Below are 25,886 nucleotides of genomic sequence, written 5' to 3' on the forward strand. Positions count from 1 at the left end.
AAAAAAAAAAAAAAAAAAAAAGAAAATGAAAACAAACCAGACCAAAATATCTGTGGTGGCACTAAAGCAGTATTTATAAGGTCATTTATAGTATTAAAATACTTCAATGAGAAATTTTTTTAAGTCTAAAATCCATAATCTCAGTTTTTATAAACTAGAAAAAAAAAACCAAACTAAAACCCAAACTAAGGATAAAGAAGGAAATAATAAAAATTAGAGTAAAAATCAATAAAAAAGAGAAAAATTGGCCGGACACGGTGGCTCAGTCTATAGTCCCGCACTTTGGGAGGCCGAGGTGAGTGGATTGCCTGAGTCTGCGGGTTCGAGACCCGCCTGGGCGAATTGGCGAGACCTCATCTCTACAATAAATCAAAAATTAGCCGGGCGTGGTAGTGTGTGCCTGTAGTTCCAGCTACTCATAAGGCTGAGGCGGCAGGATCGCCGGACCCCAGCAGGTCGAGGCTGCAGTAGCCGGGAGCAGCCACTGCACTCCAGTCTGGGCGACAGAGTGAGACTTCAACTCAAAAAAGAAAAAAAAAAAAGAAAAATTAATAAAACAAAAAGTTGATTCTTTTCAATAATTTTTTTTAAAAGATAAATGCCTAGTAAGAATGATCAGGAAAAAAAGAGTGAAAATACAAATGACTAATATCTAATCCTGATCCTGCAGACATTAAAAAAAAAATAAGGGGACAAAAGGAATATCATTATGCCAATAAATCTGACAATTTAGATGAAATGAGCAAATTTCTTAAAAGACAAACTAACAAAACTTACTCCAAAAGAAATAGATAACCTGAATAGCCAGATATAGAATGCATCATTTAAAACCTCCCCACAAAAACATCCTGACCCAGATGACTTCACTGTTAAATTCTATCATAGTTAAAGAAAATACACAATTGTATTTTAGAAAACAGAGGAGAAAGAAATACTAGCTTAATGATATCGCCATCACCATAGTACTGAAACCAAATATTCCTCTTGAACAGACACAAAGTCTTCAAAAAATACTAACAAACCAAATCCAGCAATATTAAATAAATAAATAAATAAATAATTTGAAAGTAGAATTTATCCCAGAAATGCAAGGCTAATCATGGGGGGATGTGGAATATATATGTATATGTGTGTGTGTGTGTCTATATATATACACACACACACATACACACACACACATATATTTCACCATTTAAACAGACTTAAAAAAAGAAAAAGAAAACCAGATAATCTTTTCAACAGATGCAAGAAATCCACCTGACAAAGTTCAGTAGGCAATCTTGATTTAAGAAATTCTCAGCAAATCAAGAGCAGGAGCACTTCCTCAACCTGACAGAGGCTATCTATGAGAAACCTACAGGTAACATCACACTTAATGTTGCAAAACTTTTTTTACCCTAAGACTGGGGAAAAGGCCAAAAGATCTGCTCTCACTATTCATTTTGTCCCAAGGCGGGAAGCAGTAGCACCATCATAGCTCAAAATAACCTCAAACTCCTGGGCTACCCACCTCAGCCTTCCAAGAAGCTGGGTATGTGCAACGAAGCCTGGCTAATTAAAAAAAAAAAAAAAAATTTGTAGAGATAGGGTCTTGCTATGTTGCCCAGGCTGGTCTTAAACTCCTGGTCTCAAGTATTCCTCCCACCTTGGCCTCCCAAAGTGTCACCCAGATAAAAAAAGAATTTAATCTTTTTAAATTTAAGCTCAAGAGTTTGAGACCAGCCTTGGCAACATAGCAACACTTCATCTCTACAAAAAAAATTTAAAACTCAGCAGGGTGTGGTAGTAGCACATGCATATAGTCCCAGCTACTTGGGAGGCTGAGGTGGGAGGATTGCCTGAGCCCAGGAGGTCGAGGTTGCAGTGCAGTGGCACTCCAGACTGAGCAACAGAGTGAGACACCAACTTAGAAATATAAACAAACAAACAAATAATTTTGAGAGAAATTAAAGAGGACCCAAATAAAGGAGGAATATACATGTTCACAGATTCAATGATTCAAAATTGCTAAGATGTCAATTATCTGTCTATGGTTTCAGGACAGGCCCAATTCAAATTCCAGCAGGCTTTTTTGTAGAAACTGACAGGCTGGTTCTAGTATTTATAGAAATACACAATTAAAGAAAAAAAAGAGCAAAGTTAGAGGAGTTATACTCCTTATTTTTAAATTCATTGTAAAGTCACAGTAATCAAGATAGTGTTACTGGTATAAAAACAGACATATGAATCAACAAAACAGAATGAATGGAGAGTTTCAGAAACAGACTCACACATATATGGATGGTTCTTAACAAAGTTTCCAAGTAATTCAATGGGGGAAGGATTTTTTTTTCCAAGAGCAGTAGTGTAACAATTGAATATTCATATGCAAAAAAAAAAAAAAAAAAAATTAAGCTTCTGATCCTTGCCTCATCACATACATAAAAATTACTCCAAAATAGATCACAAACATAAACGCTAAAGCTATAAAACTTCTATAAGAAAACAAAAGAACATCTTAGCTACCGTGTCTAGTTAGGCAAAAATTTTAGATAAGATATTAAGACATATGATCCATAAAATATCAGAAATTTATTTAAAAAAATTTTTTTTGAGTCAGGGATATTACTTTGTCACCCAGACTGGAGACTGGTGAGCATGGTCACAGCTCACCGCAGTCTTGAACTCCTGAGCTCAGGCAATCCTTCTGCCTCAGTCTTCTGAGAAGTTGGGACTACAGGTTTATGCCACCATGCCCAGCTTATCTTTTGATATTGTGTAGAAATGAGGTCTCACTATGTTACCTAGGCTGGTCTCAAACTCTTGGGCTCAAGTAATCCTCTCACCTCGCCCTCCCAAAGTGCTGGGATTACAAGCATAAGCCCCTGCACTCAGCCTCATAAAATAACAAAAATTGATAAACTAACTTTCTCAAAATTAAAGTCTTTTATTTACCAATAAGAAAAAAAAGGAAATAACAAAAAAGAAGCAAGACTCTGATTTTATAAAGGAATTACATCCATAATAAAAAATACTTACAACTTAGTAAGATGACAACCAACCCAATAAAAAAATTTTTTTAATGTGCAAAAGATTTGGCCACTTTACCAAAGAAGATACATGAATGGCAAATATGCACGCATGTGAAAATGTGTTCAACATCATTAGTCATTATGGACACACAAATTAAAGAGATACCACCACACATTCACAAGAATTATTCAAATTAAAAAATCACCAATACCAAGTGTTAGCAAAGTCATGAAGCAGATGGAAGTCTCATACATTGCTGGTGGGAATGCAAAATGGTACAAGTACTTTGGAAAACAATTTGTCAGCTTTCTTATAAAGGTAAAAATACACATACCATAAAACCTAGCAATCAATCCCATTGCTAGATCTTTTTCCTCAAAGAGAAATGAAAAAATACGTTCACACAAAATTTTATACTAGGATGTTCACAACATTTCATGTAAGTCTCATTTAAAATAGTCCCACACTAAAAACAACCCAAATTTCCATCACCTGTTAACCAGGTGAACAAATTGTGATTTGCTTTCACAATGAACTGATATTAAATACAAAGGAATCAACTGCAGAGGCATGAAACAACATGGATGAATCACAAAAACATAACATAAGTGAGGAAACCTATACAAAGAAGAATATATATTATAGGACTCCGCTTATATAAAATTTTAGAAAAGGCAAAGCAGTACCATTTTGCATTGATCGGTACAGCAGATTAATGATTGTCAGCAGCCACAGGTTGACTGCAAAAGGTCACAGGGGAACGTTTTACTTAAGTGGAATTGGTCATGATTATGGTGGTAATTACATACCATATAAATTAGGTGAAGCTCATAAAAACGTACACTAGAACTTAGAAATTTTTAAATGTAATTATTATACAATACAGCTAACTTTAAAAATAAAGCTATTATCCTTTTACTTTGGTATGGAAAAGCCCTGTCAACAAGAAAACTGTATGAACTTCACTATTATACTGTGTGACCTTTGCTATTATACTATAGTACATAAAATAGTGAACTTCAGTATTGAAATACATAAAAAGAGCTAAATTTAGAGACTATTAAAAAGAGAAAAGAGGCCAGGCTCGGTGGCTCAGCCTGTAATCCCAGTGCTTTGGGAGGTCAAGGTGAGTGGATTGCCTGAGCCTGCCTGCAGGTTCGAGACCTGTCCGGGCAACTTGGCAAGACCTCATCTCTACAATAAATCAGAAATTAGCCGGGCGTGCTAGTGCACACCTGTAATTTCAGTTACTTGGAAGGCTGAGGTAGAAGGATCGCCTGAGCCCAGCGGGTCGAGGCTGCGGTGGCCAGGAGCGTGCTACTGCATTCCAGTCTGCATGATGAAGTGAGACTCCAACTCAAAAGAAAAAAAAAAAAAGAGATAAGAAAATTTTAAAACATTAGCTGGGCACTGTAGTGCAGGCCTGTAGGCTGAGCTACTTAGGAGGCTAAGGCAGGAAGACTGCTTGAGCTCCAAGAGTTTGAGGTTGCAATGAGCTATGTTAGAGCCACCACACTCCAGCCTGGGTGACAGAGTGAGATCCTATCTCTAACAAAAGTAAAATAAAATAGAAAAGAATAAAAAAGGGGCCAGGTTCGGTGGCTCAGCCCATAATCCCAGCAGTTTGGGAGGTCGAGGTGAGTGGATTGCCTGAGCCTGTAGGTTCAAGACCCGCCTGGGCAACTTGGCGAGACCTCATCTCTACAAAAAATCAAAAATTAGCCGAGCATAGTAGTGCGTGCCTGTAGTTCCAGCTACTTGGAAGGCTGAGGCGGAGGGATGGCCGGAGCCCAGCAGGTCGAGGATACAGTGGCCAGGAGCGGTCACTGCACAATAATCTGGGTGACAGAGTGAGAGTTCAACTCAAAAAAAAAAGGACCATAAAAACTATTTAAAGTAAACAAAGCCATATAAAAGAAAACCCTCAGTTATAGGAACAAAGGAAAAAGTCTCTGCTGAAAGAAATATAAATAAAAGACATGGTTTTTTGAGTTCAAAAATAAAACAAATGCACAAAAATACAAGGTTGCAAATAATGTATGGAACTACCTGACTCTTGCTGTTACAGAGTTTTGCAAACAGCAGGAAATAGTAAACATGGGTAGGATGTAGCAAATAAAATTCTAGAAAAATTAAGCTGCTGCTTACTCTTCGTCTGGGTTGGGGGAAGCCATCTCTGTGTCGTCGTCTTGTCCGGGAACGTGCCTGGATTCCCTGTCCTTTATTAAGTGGGTCAAAGGATTCTATAATAATTAGCAGAAAGTACAATGTTAAGTAAATAACTCACAAATTTAAAGGAAGACTTAGACTAATGGAAGAAATATCAGGTAATCATCACTGTATTCATTATTTTCTTTATGATAAAAGAGGAATTTCACTCAGACACTTAAAAGAAGCCAAAGATATAGAGCCTAAATGAAAACTTCATTAACAATGAAGAAAATCTCATACAAGAGGGGACCCAAAAAACCCCCAGAATTTATTTATAAAAAACTGTGTATGTATTCTTACATGTTTAAACTACAGTCACCTTCAAAGTATTCATTTGATGCAGTATATTTATGGAGACACTATTTCCACTGCTCAAAACAGTTTTTGAACTGGTCAATTTTGATGCTTTTTAGTACTTCTACCTTTTTTTTTTTCACCTCTTTCACACTGGTAAAACTTTTTCCTTTCAGGACTTTTTCACCCAGGAAAACAAAAAAGGGGTCATGCTGTATTTTGGCCAAAAACTACTGAATACTTAATGCAGTATGGGCAGGTACGCTGTTATGGTGGAAGAATTAGTCACCTGTTTGCCAAAACTCAGGATGTTTCTTCCACAAATCGTGATGCAATCTTTTCAAAACTTCCAGACAGAAACTTTGGTTGACTACTTGAGGAACAAATTGTTTTCTGAGTGTACTTCAAGGAGCCCACCCTCCAAAAGATAATTCTGAGTTTCTGTGGGTCCCCCCTCAAATGGTTACTATGGGAAATTGAAAAATTTTTAAAAACCAAATTAATTATTTATAAAAACAATATGGTACAAATTAACACAAAGGCAGGGACCATCTGTGTCCTAGATTATCACTTCTAATACACTTATAACTGCTCGATAATGTCAATTCAGAGTTGTGCCAATCTTCTAAAATACAGAACTTGTGGTGGATAAGTTACTTTGTACAAACCTGAGGGAAAATCTGCTTCAAGATCCTGTTCAGTTTCTCCTTTTGAGAACTGCTTCAATTCTGAATCAGCCTCTTGCACAGCGTTTGACTTTAAGGCATAATGATTCAGCTCTTCCTCCCAGCTATGCGGAGTAGATACTGCCTCAGATTCAAGATCACCACTATATGTACTTCCTTGGTCTGAAAATTTTAAATAATAAACATGTCCTCAAAATTAAGACAGTTTCTTGACCTGCTCAGAAAATTTCCTGAACCTCTGAATACAAAAAACTGAGATAAAGTGGATGGACAATTACCCAGGTACACTCAAGAATGAAGTAACTTGTTTATCAGCCTCACAGAACTGGACTCATACTGTTGATAGGCACTCTAAAGCATTATCTTAATTAACCCTTAAAACAAATATCTGAGGTAGCTTTTATTATTCTCATTACAATTCAGCACATAAACATCTGATGTCCTTTATAAACAGTTAAACTTACAAATAGTAAATCTAAGGGTACTACTAATTCTTTATGGGCTTCTATTACTCACAACGGTAGTAGTTCTAAAACCAAAATATATTACACTACAAACCTTTTTCAAATATCTTGGTGTCCAGAAACAGTTCTTGTTCAGAAGTTTGAGACCCTAAAGAAAAAAGAAAAGCACATAAAAAAAAATTTATATGTATATACAACAAACTGTACCTCAAATAAAAAGACTGCACTATAGACATCAATCATATTATGGAGTTATAAGTAAACAGATTCAATATATGGAAAGTACAGTTCAGTAATAAAATTAGGCATTTGGTAAATGCAGTTAAATAGATTACCACTGTTAACAGTGGTTAAACTTCCAGATAGCAGTGAAAGAAATCATAACAAGAGAGACTTTGATTTTGCTATTATACTCTATCAACTACAAAATACTTTGAACATAAGAGGCTCAAGAATTCAAAATACTTTTTAAAAAACCCCAGATTAAAAAAATTATCCAGATCCTCTCAGTTAGAATTTAATTCTCCTTCCTGTTTCTAAACCATTTGATTTTATCTATACTATAGTTATTACACCTATTTCCCAAGTAGCTGGGGGTATGTGCTACCATGCCTGACTAATTTTTTTTTTTTTGAGTTGGAATCTCACTCTGTCGCCCAGACTGGAATGCAGTGGCCGCTTCCGGCCACCGCAGCCTCGACCTGCTAGGCTCCGGCGATCCTTCCACCTCAGCCTTCCAAGTAGCCAGAATTACAGGTGCATGCTACCACGTCCGGCTGATTTTTTGATTTATTGTAGAGATGAGGTCTCGCTGCCCAGGCGGGTCTTGAACCCGTGGGCCCAGGCAATCCACTCACCTCAGCCTCCCAAAGGCGTGAGATTACAGGCTGAGCCACCGAGCCCGATTTCTGACTAATTTCTTAAAAAACATTTCCATGGCGGGGTGCAGTGGCTCATGCTTGTAATCCCAGCACTTTGGGAGGCAGAGGTGAAAGAACTGCCAGGGGTTTGAGACCAGCCTGGGCAACTTGGTGAGACCTTATCTCTAGAATAAATTTAAAAATTAGCCAGGTGTGGTGGCGGGTGCCTATGGCTCCAGCTATTTGGAAGGCTGAGGCAGAAGAATCGCCTGAGCCCAGCAAGTCGAGGCTGCGGTAGCCATGAACGTACCACAGCACTCCAGTCTGGGTGACAGAGTAAGACTACAACACAGAAAGAAAACATTTTTTTTGTAGAGATGGGATCTTGCTATATTGCCCAGACTGGTCTTAAATGACTAGTCTCAAATGATCCTCCCACCTCAGCCTGATATAGTGTCACCCAGACTAAAAAAGAATTCAGGTGAGAGGAGTGCTTGAGCCCAGGAGTTCAAGACCAGCCTAGACAACACAGCGAGACCTTGACTCTACAAAAAATCAAAAAATTAGCTGGTTATAATGGTGTAGTCCCAGCTACTCGAGAGGCTGAGGCAGAAAGATTGCCTGAGCCCAAGAGATGGAGGCTGCAATGAACTATGATCATGCCATGGCACTCTAGCCTGAGTGAAGAGTGAAACCCTGTCTCAAAACCAAATACAAAGAAAGAAAAGAAATCTGAAGTAAACAGTAACTCTCTCCGACTCCGGGGGGTCACTGGAAGATTAAATGAGACAATGCACATAACGCATTTAGGATACTGGCTAGAGTATGATAAGTACCATAAATATTAATTACTGTTATTTTCATTATTCCACACTAATAGTATGAGATTAAACTATAGGTTATTTTGAGCCAAATGGTTTTCCATTCTAAGGTTCTATTTACACTCTACCAGCATTCTGATTATTATAGATAGTAACAGGAATTCTTATGTGAAAACCATTGCTTGGAATGTAAGGATAAAACCAAAAATGATCAAGAAAGTATGCTTTATAAGTTATTTTTCTGGAATCATTACCAATTAAAAACTGTATTGAATACCAATACTTATTTTTCCTTTATAAAAAGGATAAGAGCTTTCAGAGACATCAACAAGTTTAATAAACCCCACAGGCTTAGTATGCAAACACACCGAAGCTTTTAGAAACACCTTGACTGTCTGATACTTCTAATTACTTGAGTTGCCTGAAAATTTGTCGAAGGCATTCTTTTCTTTCTTTACTTTAAATGATTACACCAACCTCCCTGGGATAGAGTCTTCTCCTTCTCTTCATCTTCTGCAATCATTTCTGCCATCTCAAGGAGATCAGCTTCAAATGGATGTGTGGGAAGCTTTTCCTTAATGTCTTCAATACTCTCAGTGACTTTATCTTCGTTATCCACTGAGGATGGAATAACCATGGGTACAGGCATCTGAAAGATGAAAGACAGACCAAAGAGTTTCTTAGGCAATAGGTTTATTGTCAAAAGTATGGTATGTGAGCTTATTTAAGTATTAAAATAATAAACAAATTCAAGATATTTTCATTGCTGATGATTAAAACAGTCTTGCCAGTTTGTTTTTATAAGCCTATGGCCATTTAAATAAAAATTCAGTAAGCACTGGATACTCAAAAAAAATAAGTTTCTGATCCTCTAAAAGAGTAATTCTACAACATGCTTTGATTTTTTTGTTGTTGTTTTTGCTTATATTTCTCACTTAACATTTTCTCATAACTGTTTCCTTTAAGAATTCAGTATCTGGAAAAAATTAATTTCCAATTAAAAAAATACAAAGTTCTACAATAAAAAGTGAGAATCATGTCAATCACAGTATTCTATTCATCCTTGCCAGAATCCAGGACTCTAACACACTGTTTCTGATCTTTTTTGAGAGGTCTTATTGTACACATAACTTTTATTGAGAAGTTATATCATAACTTTCTCTGAGAAGGCAGAGTACAAATAAAAGCAGTCCTTTATAATTCCTCTTAAGCAATAATGGTTATATGATAACCACCAACCAGAATTAGGTATAATTATCAGCAAGTAGTATATCTACAGAACTATAAAGTTTTAAGTGAGGAAAATGCATGCTAAATTAGTTTTAAGCTCTAAATGATTACTCACTGGAACTGGAATTCCAAATGGGACGGGAGCATACTGAGTATAGAGATGAAGAGGTATGGGCACAAACACTGGTACGGGAACTGGCACCACAATAATTTGGGGTTGACTTGGAGTATCTTCTAATGAAAAGTTGTTTTTTTTAAATCACAAAAAACAAAGACAGTTAGAAACATTTTAATAAAATTTCAAAATAAAAAAGCTTATGGAAATTTATGGTTCAAAAGTATAACCTACAATACTAGGAGTTCTAACAAAAGATAAATAACTAAAGTAGAAAAAAAAGGGTTGAATACAGTACTGACAAAAAGTTAAGAAACAAAATAAATATCAGTGATACGAGAATAAAATGAATACAAGATAGAATTTGGATGGGTTGAAACAGTGATCTTAAAAGGGGGGCACGAAAAACTACAAACATGAATAAGTAGAAATGCTAAAGAGGAAATCAAATAGGTAGAGGGGTCGTTTTTGTGAGGCTATCATGTACATTTTAAAATCATTTGAGGGGAAAGTAAGGAGTTACTAAAGATTTTTAGCATAAAGTGATGAAAATGCCATCAAAAAAGATTACTTGGGCAGTCATTTCATTTTTTAGTATTGAATAAAAAATATACCAAGCGTTAAAGTAGAAGGCAATTACAATATGTAGAACTAAGATGACGGGGACATTCTTTTTGTAGATTATGATACCTACAAAAAGAATTACTATATATAGTAGATGTAGACCATCTAAGGTATTAAAAGGATGAAATTGAACTTGGAAAAACACTTGGACAAAAATGGGAAAATGGAAGATTTACTGAATCATTTAACAAATACAGATGCTTCCCAACTTAATCATAGTTTAACTTAGGATTTTTGACTTTATGATGATGCAAAAGCAATACACATTCAATAGAAACTACACAGTATTTTCGACTTAGGATACTCTCAACATATGATGGGTATACCAATGTTAAGATGAGAGACATTTTTAACAAGAATCCTTTCTACATGCCAGAAAATATGCCAGATTAATGTAAAATCATTACTGTAGGAGAAAGTTAATGCTAGGGACAAGAAGAGAAAAGCTGACAATTTGACTACAGTTAGAGGTAGGAAAATAATATGGAATAAATTTTACCATTATATAGTAGACATTTAAAAAATGTTACTAGATTAGAGATGTGTGATAACCAAATTATGTAATACTAAATAAAATACTATTTATACAATAAAAAGGTAAGAAATAAGCCCTCTATAGCCTTGCTTTTTCGATGTGGTCCACAGACGAGCAGCACTGACTTTACTTGGGAGCTACAAAATCTCAAGCCACACTAAGTAAGAATCTTAAAATTCCTTGTCAATTAATGTTTGAGAAGCACTGGCCTACAAGATAACCTTGCAGATCTAGAAATCAAGAACTTCTTTCTAGTTTAAAAATTCTGAGATCTTTAGATGGCAATATGAGGAGCTGCTACAGAGACCCACTCCTTAGTCAAAGAAGATGAAAACTACTTTAAAAAAAAAACCATTTAAATTCTTAGAAAATTGTCCTAAAAGCATACAGCAAATGAAAACCATTATTCAAGAACATCTATTACAATTTGGTAAGAATAGTGACAGTCTGTGTTATTTCAGCCACCACCTGCTCCATTTCTCCCAGCTCAGCTCAGAAGTTCTACTCAGTGGTTATAGCCAGAAAGAATGGACTTCTCTCCCCTCAGCTCACAATCATAATATAGGATACAAGATACAAGTGTTACCGTATCTCACTAAGAGAGACAGGCCAGAAGCATTTTTCATTCCCTCCAACTCAAAGTTGAAGGTTAAATTCCTGGTGAGTGTGGCCAAGAGGCAGGGGGTCACCTCTACCCTGCTCCTACCCACTAGATGGAGGCTCTAACCCAGGAACGGCAGGCTGAAAATACTGAGGTCCTCATCACCCTCATCACAGCTCACTGGTAGGGCAGAAGTTCCGTGGCAGAAGAGGTAAGCCAAGATGGCCAGAGACTACCACCCTGCCCAGCATCCAGAGAAGTGGCTCAGCGATTCTGTCTAAGGGACGAGGCACTTCATAGAAAATTAAAGTGCTGAAGCTCTCCTCAAAGGAACTGGCTCTATTTGAAACAGAGTATGGAGTAGTTCAACCTAAAAACATTCGGGAAAACAACACCTCTTAAGAGCTTGTCCATATAATTCCAAAGCATTTGCTTACTCCATAATCTTACAGTCATTAATATGGGAATTAAATCAAGTGTACACAGTATGATATAATCAGTTAACTTCCTTCTCTTTGACATAACTTGTTAAAGCCTCAAATAGGGAAACGCCGAACTCATAGCAATGTTGTGAGAACTAACTGGGGCAATGTATGCAAGCAACCATACACATCATCTCGGAAGCAGTGGGTACTCAGTGTAAGTAGATCCTACATTCCTTTCCCTCAACAAATAAAAAATAAAGAAAGATCAAGGAACATACCTGTCTGGCATTCTTTGTTTTGGGTATGTGGTTTGCAAGAGGTGGCTTTAGTCTGTGTGATGGGTTTGCATAATAAAGCTTTGTTCTTCAAAAGTCTTGGAGGTTGGGAAGGTGGCAGTTTCAGGGCATCTGTTTGTGTACTTGCCTAGTAAGAAAGTAAGTTAGTAAGCTACAAGATTTTTAAAATCTTACCATTAATCACAAGAACTATTATTTTAAAAGAAACACCATACTGGAATTACACAGAAAACAAAGCAAATATTCAACTGAATGTGTGAGAAATACAATATTCCTAAAATAGTAATCAAGGAATTTCTTTTTTTTTTAGTTGGAGTCTCACTCCATCAACCAGGCTGGAGTGCAGTGGCATGCTCACGGCCACCCCAGCATCAACCAGCTGGGCTCTGGCAATCCTTCCGCCTCAGCCTTCCATGAAGCCTAAACTACAGATGTGAGCTATCACACCTGGCTAATTTTTTGATTTATTGTAGAGACAAGGTCTCACCATGTTGCCCAGGCTGGTCTTGAACCCGTGGGCTCAGGCAATCCTCTTGTCTCAGCTTCCCAAAGTGCTGGGATTACAGGCTTGAGTCATTGCACCCAGCAATCAAGGAGTATTTTAATAAGATATATACTCTGAAGGTATTTTATTGTCACTTGTGTTTACCAAGAAAAATGGTATTTCTTATTATAACACATTGTTGATCAATAAAAATGTTTGCTGAGTTTAAAATGAGAACTCTTACATTTTGATGAACTCTTAGAGGACCTAGTTTCCAAATTACTAGGAATAACAGATGTAAGCAAACTTGAGTAAAAACGATGTAAACATCCCAGAGACCATAATACACTTTAGAAATGCCATTGTTCCAGACATAAGTTTTTCTCATTATTTCTTCTTCTTCTTCTCTCTCTCTCTCTTTTTTTTCCCCCCCATAAACAGGTCTAAGCCCAGGCTGAAGTACAATGGCATGATCATAGCTTACTGTGTAACCTCAAACTCCTGGACTTAAGTCATGCTCTCGCCTCAACTTCTGAGTAGCCGCGATCTCCAGTAGGCTCCACTATGCCCACCTAATTTTTTTACTTTTAATATTTTTGTAGAGATGGGGTCTTACTATGTTGCCCAGGTTAGTAGCAATCCTTCCACCTTGGCCTCCCAAAGTGCTGGGATTATAGGCATGAGCCATCATACCTGGCCTTCTTTTAAGAGACAAGGCAGAAAATATTAACGAGTATAAAAAATAACTTTTTTAACAGTATAATCTACACTGGACAGGGGGAAAAGCTACATTTTGTAAGTATTTTTACAATCTGAGTACATTACAAAACATTCAAAAAGTATTCTATGCCTAAATTCTGTGTACTTTAATTCTGTTCAATTTTTAGCAATGTTCAGTAATTACATAAAGATGACAAGCAGCCGGGCTCAGTGGCTCAGCCTGTAATCCCGCACATTGGGAGGCTGAGGTGAGTGGATTGCCTGAGCCCGCAGGTTCGAGACCCGCCTGGGCAACTTGGTGAGACCTCATCTCTACAATAAATAAAAAAAAATTAGCCGGGTATGGTAGCGCGCCTGTAGTTCCAGCTACTTGGAAGGCTGAGGCGGAAGGATCACCGGAGCCCAGCAGGTCGAGGCTGCGGTGGCCGGGAGCGGCCACTGCACTCCAGTCTGGGTGACAGAGTGAGACTCCAACGCAAAAAAAAAAAAAAAAAGATAACAAGCATCCAAAGACATTAAGTACCTAAAAACCTATTCAAATAATCAGAATAGCCTATTCCTAAACAAATATGAAGTGAGCGCGTGAACTCTATCCATCCATCTACCTATCTACCTATCCACCCATCCACCTCTGAGATAAGGTCTCACACTATTGCCCCAGGTTGGAGCACAGGGAACAATTACTGTTCACTGAAACCTTGAACCCCTGGTCTCTAACAATCGTCCCATGTCAGCCTTCCAAGTAGCTAAGAATACAGGTGCACACCACCATTCCCTGTTAATTTTAAAAAATGTCTTTAGATAGTCTGGCTATGTTGCCCAGACTGGCTATGTTGCCCAGAACATAGAATCTGGGACTAAAATCCTAGATTCTTATAATCCTCCCACCTCAGATTCTCAAAGTACCTGGATTATAGGCATTGATTATTACCACTGAGCCTGGCTATCTGAGCTCAGAGTTTTCTTTGTGAGAAAGTTTTAAACTAGAAGTTCCATTTTTCCCTAAAAAAAAGTTTTAAGCTTAGCTGGGCATGGTGGCCTGTGCCTTTAGTCCTAGCTACTTGGGAGGCTGAGGTGGAAAGAATGCTTGAACCCAGGAGTTCAAGATTGCAGCGAACGATTATCATGTCACTGCACTTGAGCCTGGGTGACAGAGCAAGACCTTGTCTCTAAAAAAAAATAATAACAACAATAAATAATTTTATTTATTCATAATATATAATATATACAAATATATTTATAAGCTAGGCACGGTGTCTCACGCCTATAATCCCAGCACTTTGGGAAGCTGAGGTGAAAGGACTGCCTGGATTCAGGGGTTCACCAGCCTGGGCAACTCGTCAAGACCTCGTCTCTACAACAAATCAGAAAAATTAGCTGGGTATGGTGGCGTGTGCCTGTGGTTCCAGTTACTCGGTAGGTTGAAGCAGTAGGACTGCCTGAGCCCAAAGGTCAAGGCTACAGTGGCCATGAGCTGGCCACTGCACTCCAACCTGGGCAGCTCCTACTCTAAAATAATCATAATCATAATCATAATGAAAATAAAGTAAAATATAAAGGAGGGCAAATTAGCTCAGACACATTCATACTGCATACAAATAAAGTGACAATACCAACAAAATTAATAAAACTTACATCCCCAATGATTTTCGCTGTTACCGTTGGAACTGCACCTTGATGTAAATTAAAACATAAACTTAGAATCTTTTCCAATTATTAGAACATTAGCATTAAAGGCTGATTATCAGTCCATAAACACAAAGCCTCATAGTACTAAGAACATGTACTATTTTAATTTAATTCAATGGAAGAGACTAGCAATTCTAAAGTTTAAAATGAGAAAAAAGTGACACAGAACTTGTGAAAACACAATTCAGAGCCCTAGTAGCCCACAGTGAGCCACCATTCCTAATATGAATGTTTCAAGCATATGAAAATAACACTGATGGAAAAAAGTTAGAGAACTGCTGTGTTCAACCAAGAAAGGCAAGATAAAAACTTTCAAATCAAGTCATACCTTGTAAGACACTGTTAGAATTCACTGTGGGCTGAGCAGCAGGAGTACTTGCCAGTGACACTACATTAGCTATTACCGGAGTCGAATCTTTTCTCAGAGATGGGGGCCCTGCTGAAGCAGCCTGAGCCATGGAAATACTTGCTGATTAAAATAAACAAAAATGAGGAAAACTCATGTAATTTATATGTACTTACCATTCCACGGCTTTCAGTTTAAGCAATTTCTATTGGAGTAAAAAGTCACTCAGGATTCACTGGGGGTTTTTTGGTATTTTACTTTTTAATTAGTGAAACTGGAAAGTCTTCCATGCACTTTGTATAAAAAGGCAACAAATAGACTCACTTAAAACCCAACAACAAAACTTCCCAAAGGTACAATACCAATGAAGATCACAGGGCAGATTTAATGGACACGTAAGCCTAATATGTTTTTTATACCTTCCCTTCACATGGAAAGAAGTTTTCAAATTTCTAAAGGTTCTTGTAGATTTTGCTTATATTTACAAACACACTATGCTTAGACTCTTCTAGCTTTTAGGATGGTACTAATTTTGTTTGCAAACCATAACATTTCTGACATTAAATGGCAAACTATGTATACAGTGCGAGGAGGGAACCAAGTAAACTGGAATTATTTATTTAAAAATTGGTGAATTATTCTATCACCTTCAAAGTACTCTCTGTTTGATGCAATACACCCCTATCCAGATGCTTTATCCACTGCTCAAAACACTTTTTGGGCTGGGCTCAGTGGCTTAGCCTATAATCCCAGCACTTTGGGGAGGCTGAGGCGAGTGGGTTGCCTGAGCCTGCAGGTTTGAGACCAGCCCGGGAAACTTGGTGAGATCTCATTTCTACAATAAATCAAAAATTAGCCAGGTGTGGTAGCACGCACTTGTAGTTCTGGCTACTTGGATGGCTGAGGCGGAAGGATCACCTGAGCCCAGCAGGGTAACACTGGAGTGGCCGTGAGCATGCGTGACACTGCATTCCAACCTGGGCGACAGAGTAAGACTCCAACTCAAAAAAAAAAAAGGCCGGGCTCGGTGGCTCAGCCTGTAATCCCGTGCCTTTGGGAGGCTGAGGTGAGTGAATTGCCTGAGCCCGCGGGTTCGAGACCTGCCTGGGCAGGCAAGACCTCATCTCTACAATAAATCAAAAAAATTAGCCAGGTGTGGTAGCGCGCGCCTGTAGTTCCAGCTCCTTGGAAGGCTGAGGCAGAAGGATCGCCGGAGCCCAGCAGGTCGAGGCTGTGGTGGCCGGGAGCGGCCACTGCACTTCAGTGTGGGTGACAGAGTGAGACTCCGACTCAAAAAAAAAAAAGTGCTTTTTGAACTTGTCAATTTTGATGCCTTTTAATGCTTCTGCCTTTTTTGTTCACTTCTTTCAAACTGGCAGAATGTTTCTGTTTGAGGACATTTTTCATCCAAGGAAAAAAAAACAAAGAAGCTGGTGGTGAGACGGGATGAACAGGAAGGTGGGGCATGGAAGTCATGCCATTTTTGATCAAAAACTGCTGAACACTCAGGGAGGTATGCTGGTAATCAATCACCCATCATGAAATGGGCAAACACACTGAACGAATCTTCAAAAGAAAACATCACTGAAGCCAAACACAGACTCACAACACTACGATCTGGTACACTGATGCTGATGAGTTCCTAGAATACTTACCTAGCAGGAGAATCCTGTACTATATAATGGATCTGCCCACCAAAAGATAATTCCATGTTTTCTTGGGTCCCCCATATATATTTAAAAGACCATGGAATTTAGACTTTATGTTCTTTGTTTTTTGAGGGTTGTTTTGTTTTGTTTGAGTAGTAGTCTCACTCTGTAGCCCAGGTTGGAGTGCAGTGGCACGCTCATGGCCAGCCACCTCAGCCACAATCTGCTGGGTTCAGGCAATCCTTCCACCTCCGTCTTCCAAGTAGCTGGGACCACAAGTGCACGCCACCATGCTCAGCTAATTTTTTTTATTCATTTTTGAGATGAAGGCTTGCCAAATTGCCCAGGCTGTTTTCGAACCCCTGGACCCTCTCACCTTCGCCTGCCAAAGTGCTGAGATTACAGACATGAGTCACCGTACCCACATATGGCTTTTGTTAAAAGTAGTGTCAAAGACCTTTTTAAAGAAGCCAATTAAACCCAATTACAAAACATTAACTTTTCTCATAAAGTAAGGGTCTTACAGAGTTTATTTGATTCAATATGCTCAGAGAATCCTAAAAAACTCATTTTTATCTGGCTTTAACCTAAAGTGTTCAACAAAAAAGGATCTAAATGTTAATGCCATGAAATTACTGACAACTGTTTAAACAGTTCTTTATCTGTAAAAGAACAGTGATTAGTTCCTGGTATTCATTAGACTCTGTTCATTACTTAAGTTTAATTTTACCTGCATTGTTTTGCGAAGGTGGGTCACATACACTTTGCTGATTACAGAACATCAAGATACAAAGCAGGTTACAAAAATGTTTCATTTCCCCTCGCCATTTCAAGGACTCACTGAGTTTACCCTGCCGTTTACAAGCATCACATTTGGCCATCTACAAAAGAAATGGAAGATGGTAAAGGAGTAGGAAATAAATTATCTGGGGTTTGACACAATGAATGCAGGCAACACATAACAAATGAGGAAATTAACTTAGAATTCAGATAAGAAAACTGAAGGATCACTATCTGACAATGGTAAATATTTACCTATCAATGATTTTATACTATACAATTTTTTTAAAAAACCATGTAGCAGTATAGAGACTACAATATATAGTAATTAGAAAACAAAGTGAAGTGAAAATAAGGCCTATCTTTCTCAAAGACTTCAGAAGACAAATCTATTTTATTTAAATAATATATGAATAAAAATATAACTTTATATATATATATATATATATATATATTTTTTTTTTTTTTTTTTTTTTTTTTTTTGAGTTGGAGTCTCACTCTGTTGCCCAGACTGGAGTGCAGTGGCTGCTCCCAGCCACTGCAGCCTCAACCTGCTGGGCTCCAGCGATCCTTCCGCCTCAGCCTTCCGAGTAGCCGGAATTACAGGCATGCACTACCACGCCCGGCTGATTTTTTGATTTATTGTAGAGATGAGGTCTCGCTGCCCAGGCGGGTCTCGAACCTGTGGGCTCAGGCAATTCACTCACGTCAGCCTCCCAAAGGCGCGGGATTACAGGCTGAGCCACCGAGCCCGGCTAACTTTTAATATTTTAATGTCTTAAAACTGATATGTCTCCTACAGGAAATTAAAAACAAAAGAAGTAAAACTTCAAAGACATTAAACTCTTCCTAAATCTTATATTAACTACTAGAAAGCATAAAACATTTAATCCTAAAAAGATTTTTTTTTTAAATTTAAGGAATTTTCATTTTGTAGGAACAGGTTCCCCAATGTTGTCCAGGCTAGTCTCAAACTTCTGGCTTCACGTGATCCTTTAACCTCAGTCTTCAAAAGTGCTGGGATTATAAGTATGAGCCAGCACATCCAATCAATACTTAATTTTGATTCATTAAATTATCCTTCATATTACATGAAATTTAAAATGGAATACTTAGGTCCTAACTTGAAAACCCAGGATGGTGAATTATATTTACCTGATAGAATAAAACTGTATATTTGGACATGCACTCTTCACAACAGAATTCCTCTACCTTTCCCCCCAAGTTATTCTGTACCAATTTGGGAGATGTCTGTAAACAATAACTGCACATTTTACAGTGATTTCCCCAGCGTTTTGCCAAGTCATGTTTATAAAGCAGTTTGCAACCTAAAAATCAGGAAAGATTAAATTAACATTAGGGAGAAATATTAATTATCTACATCTGTAATTTAAACAGCCTAGGACAAGATTTTCACACTTGAGTCTTGACCAATTAGCAGATCAAAAGATCAATTCAGAGGATCAAAACGAGCACTTTAAAAAAATGAAATGACAGGATAGAAAATATTAAACTGCATCACATATAACAATTTTTGTTTCATGAAACATTCATTTTATTTAGATTAGCTATATGAAAATATACTGGGTTACAATATAAAACATATTTCTTCATTTGTGTGGTGGTGAAAAGGTTTGAAAGCCTCCTCTGGTCTAGAAGACTAACCTCATGCAGTTTTAGAGTAAAACAAAACATTATAAATATAAAATACTCATCTAAATAAAGAAAGCTATTTACTTCACATTGATTTGCATATTAAGACCATTTCTATTTAGAAATATAATAGCTGTTTATAACAATAGAAATATAAACTTAGGATGCCACTATAATTTAGGGCATTCCATCTCAAAAGAAGTACAAGAACTAAAAGACCAGAGTTCCCCATCAACCTAATAATGTTAGATGTTTTTCTTCTGCGTATACTTTGAGGACCTTTTATTTCATTTTAACATTATGTAATATAAAAAAAAAAACCAGACTTATTTTGTTTTTTTGAGTCGAAGTCTCACTCTGTCGCGCAGGCTAGAGTGCAATGGCACGCTCACAGCTATAGCGGTCTTCACCTGCCGCCTCAGCCTTCCAAGTAGCTGGAACTACAGGTGTGCACCACCATGCCTGGCTAATTTTTAAATTATTATTGTAGAGACGAGGTCTCGCCAAGTTGCCCAGGCTGGTCTCGAACCTGTGGGCTCACGCAATTCTCTCACTTCCACCTTCCAAAGTGCTGGGATTACAGGCGTGAGCCACCACACCTGGCTAAAAAAAACTAGATTTCAAAAAACTGAACGAAGTGTAAACAAATTAGAAAGGCTTTGTTTTGGCATTATACATAAAGGATAAAAAAAGAGTAACTTACATAGTAATAGCTTAAATCATCAACTACTTTTAACACAACAAACATGCTCAGTAGGTAAGATAATCTAACTTTACCTTCACTACAGAATGACTTGTCAGCACCTGAGAATCGGACAGTCTCCTTTACAATTTTCTCAATTTTACAATATTCACACATTGCCATTACATTATTTATTTTCTTATATTCATCAGAACAATTCTTGCCACAGAACTGAAACATTTTACCCTGCAAAGAAATAATCATTAAGTACTAATTAAACATTTGGTTTGCCTGATGGAAATCCTTCTCTCTCTTCTTTTCTTTTTTTTTTTTGAGTTGGAGTCTCACTCTGACACCCAGACTGGAGTGCAGTGGCATGCTCCTGGCCACCGCAGCCTCAACCTGCTGGGCTCCAGTGATCCTTCCGCCTCAGCCTTCCAAGTAGCCAGAACTACAGGCGCATGCTACCATGCCCAGCTAATTTTTGATGTATTGTAAAGACGAGGTCTTGCCAAGTTGCCCAGGTGGTCTCGAACCCGCAAGCTCAGGCAATTCACTCGCCTCAGCCTCCCAAAGTGCTGGGATGACAGGCTGAGTTACTGAGACTGGCCTCTCTCTTATTTTCAAAACAAATGGTGCAATTTTGAGAGATTAAAAAGATAAAAATAATTTTAATTTTAAATAGGTCCATTTATACTCAAACTCTTTTTTTTTAATTTTAAAGATGTGGGGTACAATTCAGGGTTAGGTATACAAATGTTCACTATGCAGGTACTCTTGTTGTATACTCAAACTCTTATCATGAACATACTACACTTTCTTTACCTTATAGTCGAGAAGTTCTGGTTTAGTGGCAAAAAGACGGTTACAGTGTTGACACTTGAGTTTCACAACACTTCGTGCAAACCCAACATGCTGAGATTGGGCAGCCAGACGCTGGAGACCAGCTGCAGCAGAACTACTGATGGAGGTGGGAGAAACGGCAGAAGTGTTACCTCCTGCAGCTGACACTGTTGAACCTGTGGGGATGCTTACAATTACTTGGCCTTGAGACAAGGGCACTACTGAAGAATTCATTCCAGCTGGTTTGTTGAATAAATTCTGAAAAAAACAAAACAACAACAAAAAAATCAATTTAATCATTTGTTCAGACAAAGAAATACTGCGTGCCTACAAATGTGAAGCACAGTTCTAGGTACATAAGGTATATCTGTGAACAGGCAAAAATTCCTGCCTTTGAGCAGCTTACAAGAGAATGGAGAGAGTTTCACTTATGAAAAAATAAAATAATTTAACTAATCTTCTTCCAAATAATATCCTCCAAATACATAATCTATAAGAATCCAAGTTTAATAGAACTGAAATAAAAACCAAGATAGTCCAGGCACTAGCAAACACCTGAAAAGTTGACATTACTCTAGTAGGTGACTCACTGACTGAAGAAGAGGAAGATTCCTGAAGCCATACCTGGAAAGCTACCACACAACTGTAGCTGCAGAAATTGCGTATACTTCCATCTGACATGGCTAGGTGATACTGAGGGACTGCTGAGGTTTTACAACTGTTACACTGAACCTGTATACCTTAGCAAATCAAAATAAAAAGTGATGAGTAATATACACTAATGTACAGAGATGTATGAGAAATTAAATATTATACAACATATGAAAATTCAAAGGCCAAGTTAAGTTATAGGAACTGAAACTAAACTCAATCATGTCACTTATAGACAAAAACTAATTTAACATCAAAAATTTTTCTTTTTTAAAGTAGTCATAGTCTACCCTAAAACTACCAAATAAATAAATCTTGAAATAAATAAGGTGTGGATAAAGAAAATACATTAAAGAAGCCATATGAAATCATTTCAGTAAGGAGGAATGCATACATAGGCATGCAAATAAATAAGAAATTAATGTGATATTTTGCAATAAAAATGTAAACTATTTTAAATTTGCCTTAAAAATCAACTAAAAAATCTAAAGAATAAAAACAATAATCATAATTTTTCAACTATTACATTTCATAACTTATGAAACCAATATTACCTGCAGAAGTAACCATTTTAACTCTGTAAGCAGATAAGCAATTAACAGAACAGAAAAGCTCTGTCTTCCCCAAGCTATTGGTATTTTCAATCATTTCTGCTGAGGATCTCAATGATTTGCAAAGCGCACATGGTGTAATTTTGGCTGATTTCTATTAAGAGAATAAAACAATATTCATTTTTACCAAATTCCTAGTAAAAGCATAATTATTTGAAATCCTTATAATTAACGCTGTTGAAATATTTTAAATCAGTGGTTTTCAAACTTTTATGATTACAATCCTCAGTAAGAAATAAGCTTTATTCAAGTTGGCTGAGGAGTCCAAAAAAAAGAAAGAAAGAAAAATGTTTTACAAAGTGACCCATACTTCTGAGATTTTGCATTTGTGAACTATATACGTATGTATATACTATATACATACGTATATATGTAACTATGTACGTATGTATATAAAACTGAAAAATGTTTTATAGCGCTATATAATCAGGATAACGTGATATACTTTGATACTTCCCAATTATTCTATTTTCATTAAAAAATAATGCTGGTAACAACTGAATAATTAATTTCAGGGTCCATTAATTGGGTTTAACCATAGTTTTAAAAACATTAAACAATAACACAACAGGGAGTTGATGCTCTTACACTATACTGTCCTGAAAATTGGGAGAATTCCCCAAAGGTGTTATAAATGGAAGAAAAAAAAAAAGATGAATTTAAGGAAATTAACAAACATAGTAGAAAACTCATTGTCAAATATTCTACCACTAATAATATAAAAATACTCCATAAGCAGTAAAGTGGGTGCAAGCCTTGGATATCACAAATATCCAAATATAAACAACTAGAGTCTGTTACCTTCAGTATATACCCTAAATTCAACAGCAAATAATGCTAAATACCAACATGTCACACATCCAGGATAATTAATAAAGTATGACCAGCACCAATTAGGAGATTTTAAGATCTCTTTTCTCTCTTAAAAGATAAATTTGTGAGATTTTATATTAAAGTATTCACACAGGAAAGTGAACATATGCCTACATTCTGGAATGTCCTCTAAATCTCCGACCTCACTTCCTTTTCTCTCTGATCAAGACTCTAAACATGAAACTTCATTTATAAGACTCAGGTCAAGAGTTATCTCTGTGAAGCTTTTGCTAACTAATCTCGTCTTTCCCTATTAAGTAGAGTTGACTATGTTTCCTCTGTGGCCAATGGTACCCCATAATACTTCCATCATAACATCTTTACTTACATATTTATATGCCTATCTTTCCCAGAAGATGTGTAGCTCCCCAAAACAGGAATTATATCTAAGGCTTGCTGAATGTATTACATATAAAGAAGAAAGAAAAGTAGCAGAAATGACCATCCACAATGTGCCAGGTTCTACACTACATGCTCTTCCATTCTTACTTTATATGATCCTAAAAACATTTCAGTGACACAAGTGTTATTACAGCCATTTACAGATAGACAACCTGGGACTCAGGGAGTTTAACTGCTTTCCCCAAGGTAAAATTTAATCTGAATAGAAAATCTTACATAAAATCTACAGCTGCTTTGCTTCTTAATTCCAATTATTTCTGTACCACAGTTCATATTAAATTAATACATAAAAAATTTAGCAGTTTTTGGCTAAATTAAAAATAGTACATTTAAAATTATGATGTTTCATCCTATTTCTGTTTCTTATGGATTATGAATCATCTTTCTTTTTTTTTTTTTTTTTTTGAGTTGGAGTCTCATTCCATCGCCCAGACTGGAGTGCAGTGGCACACTCCCAACCACCACAGCCTGACCTGCTGGGCTCTGGCAATCCTTCTGCCACAGCCTTCCAAGTAGCTGGAACTATAGGCGCAAGCTACCACATCCGGCCAATTTTTTATTTATTGTAGAGATGAGGTCTCGCCAAGTTGCCCAGGCGGGTCTCGAATCCGCGGGCTCAGGCAATCCACTCACCTCAGCCTCCCAAAGCATGGGATTACAGGCTGAGCCACCGGGCTCGGCTTATGAATCTCTTTCAATGGGCTGAATCCAAGTTACCTTTAGTACCTGATACAATATCAGAAAAACAATAGTTTTTGAACAAAGATATTACACATAAAGATAGTGGGATTTTTTTTCCCTGTGACAGCAAAAACAAGGAATAAATAGTAAAGCTAAATCCTCCTAATATGCTTTTTTAACAAGAAATAAATTGAAACATTATGTTTAAATTCCAAAAGTAAGGCGAAGTTTAAAGAACAATTTTACAGGAAAATTTCCAACTGACACTATTAAAATCACCAATTTTGGTGAACTGTATAAAAATTCACTATTCTAAGAAAAATAATGCCCAGCAAATGCACTGAAACAAGAGAGCCAGTGTAAAAATTAAAAATTTTAAAATTACTTACTATTCCTTTAGGTTTACCTACTCTAAAACTAATATATGATCAAAATTTACTAAAAATATATAAATTTAACACACACAAAACTGTATAAAAGACATTTGTTGCCTAGTGCATCCTCTGCAAATCTCACCAATTCACAAAATAATATATAATCCATATCTATCTTCTCATAATTCATGAAGACACAAAACATCCCTTACCATAACAGTATTAAGATTTTGATTGTCTGATTTGCAATTTTAATTATGTGGGTCCAATTTCAAGAATATATATGCAATGTGAACCTTTCCTTGTCAAAAAAAAGCATTTATGCAAGACAAATGTATTTCAAAGATTAGAAAGTTATACACCAAAAGGATAGGACTGGTTATGTCTAAAAGATGCACTGTTTCTTCTTAATGCCTTTTTTTACATTTTCAAAATATTGCTCAAAAATATGAATCACATTTGAAATTAAAAAGCCATACCCTAAAAACAGGTACTTCAAATGCAAGAACAAATTCCTACTTACAGAAGCCTATAAGAGTATTTAACACACATTCACAGACAGTCATCTGACAAATAATATTCACATGTAAAGAATATTAGCTAAGCAAATAATAAGCTTTTAATATTTTTAAGCAACATTTTCTTTTTTTTTGAGTTGAAGTCTTACTCTGTTGCCCAAACTACAGTGCAGTGGCACCATCATGGATCACCACAGCCTCGACCTCCTGGGCTCAGCCAGTCCTTCTGCCTCAGTCTCCCAAGTAGCTGGGATTAAAGGCGTGTACCACCATGCCAGGCTAATTTTTAAATTTTTTTGTGGAGACAGGGTCTCACTATGTTACCCAGACTGGTCTCGAGCTCCTGGGCTCAAGCAATCCTCCTGCCTCCCTCCTAAAGTGCTGGGATTACAGGTGTGAGCCATTGTGCCCAGCCATAAACAACATTTTCATAAATAATTTTCCCTAAAAAATTTAGATCCCCCTGAAATGAACAAAGACATTAGGATTAGATATGGTCACTATACCTGCTTGTATGCTGTGATACACGTTGAACTACAAAACTTCTTAGACTGTCCCTCTATCTGAAGCATGTGGCACTGTCCAGAGCTACTGTAACAGTAACCCCCACAGTTCTCACAACAGTTCATGGTGAGGTTGTTAGCAGAGCGAAACTTAGAGAAGCAGGCATCACTGCAAAGTTTATGAACTACATTCTGGTAATTAACTTCATGTCGAATCTAAAAATTAAAAAACAACAAATAAGTAGCAGAAATC

At 37.0% G+C, this 25,886-nt stretch overlaps 1 protein-coding gene across 6 annotated transcripts in view; it reads right to left on the bottom strand.

Moving 5' to 3' along the window:
- ZMYM4 (zinc finger MYM-type containing 4) overlaps positions 1-25,886 on the bottom strand; it is a 155,099-nt gene that overhangs the window by 17,149 nt on the left and 112,064 nt on the right. For 4 of the 6 annotated variants that reach the window (XM_008069197.2, XM_021718131.1, XM_021718132.1 and 1 more), the window contains 15 exons: positions 25,637-25,849; positions 22,226-22,376; positions 21,645-21,760; positions 21,003-21,278; positions 20,273-20,423; positions 18,998-19,170; positions 17,793-17,943; positions 15,396-15,536; positions 15,014-15,051; positions 12,157-12,301; positions 9,694-9,812; positions 8,826-8,997; positions 6,762-6,815; positions 6,186-6,365; positions 5,161-5,255 (listed from right to left, as the gene is read on the bottom strand). In XM_008069197.2, the coding sequence (XP_008067388.1) occupies positions 5,161-5,255; positions 6,186-6,365; positions 6,762-6,815; positions 8,826-8,997; positions 9,694-9,812; positions 12,157-12,301; positions 15,014-15,051; positions 15,396-15,536; positions 17,793-17,943; positions 18,998-19,170; positions 20,273-20,423; positions 21,003-21,278; positions 21,645-21,760; positions 22,226-22,376; positions 25,637-25,849 (2,175 nt within the window). The remainder of the gene's footprint in view (positions 1-5,160; positions 5,256-6,185; positions 6,366-6,761; positions 6,816-8,825; positions 8,998-9,693; positions 9,813-12,156; positions 12,302-15,013; positions 15,052-15,395; positions 15,537-17,792; positions 17,944-18,997; positions 19,171-20,272; positions 20,424-21,002; positions 21,279-21,644; positions 21,761-22,225; positions 22,377-25,636; positions 25,850-25,886) is intronic. The other 2 variants (XM_008069198.2, XM_008069200.2) reach the window with 2 other exon arrangements.

This window comes from Carlito syrichta, unplaced genomic scaffold, assembly GCF_000164805.1.
Source record: "Carlito syrichta isolate Samal-C Ts95f unplaced genomic scaffold, Tarsius_syrichta-2.0.1 Scaffold311852, whole genome shotgun sequence".
NCBI lineage: Eukaryota > Metazoa > Chordata > Mammalia > Primates > Tarsiidae > Carlito > Carlito syrichta.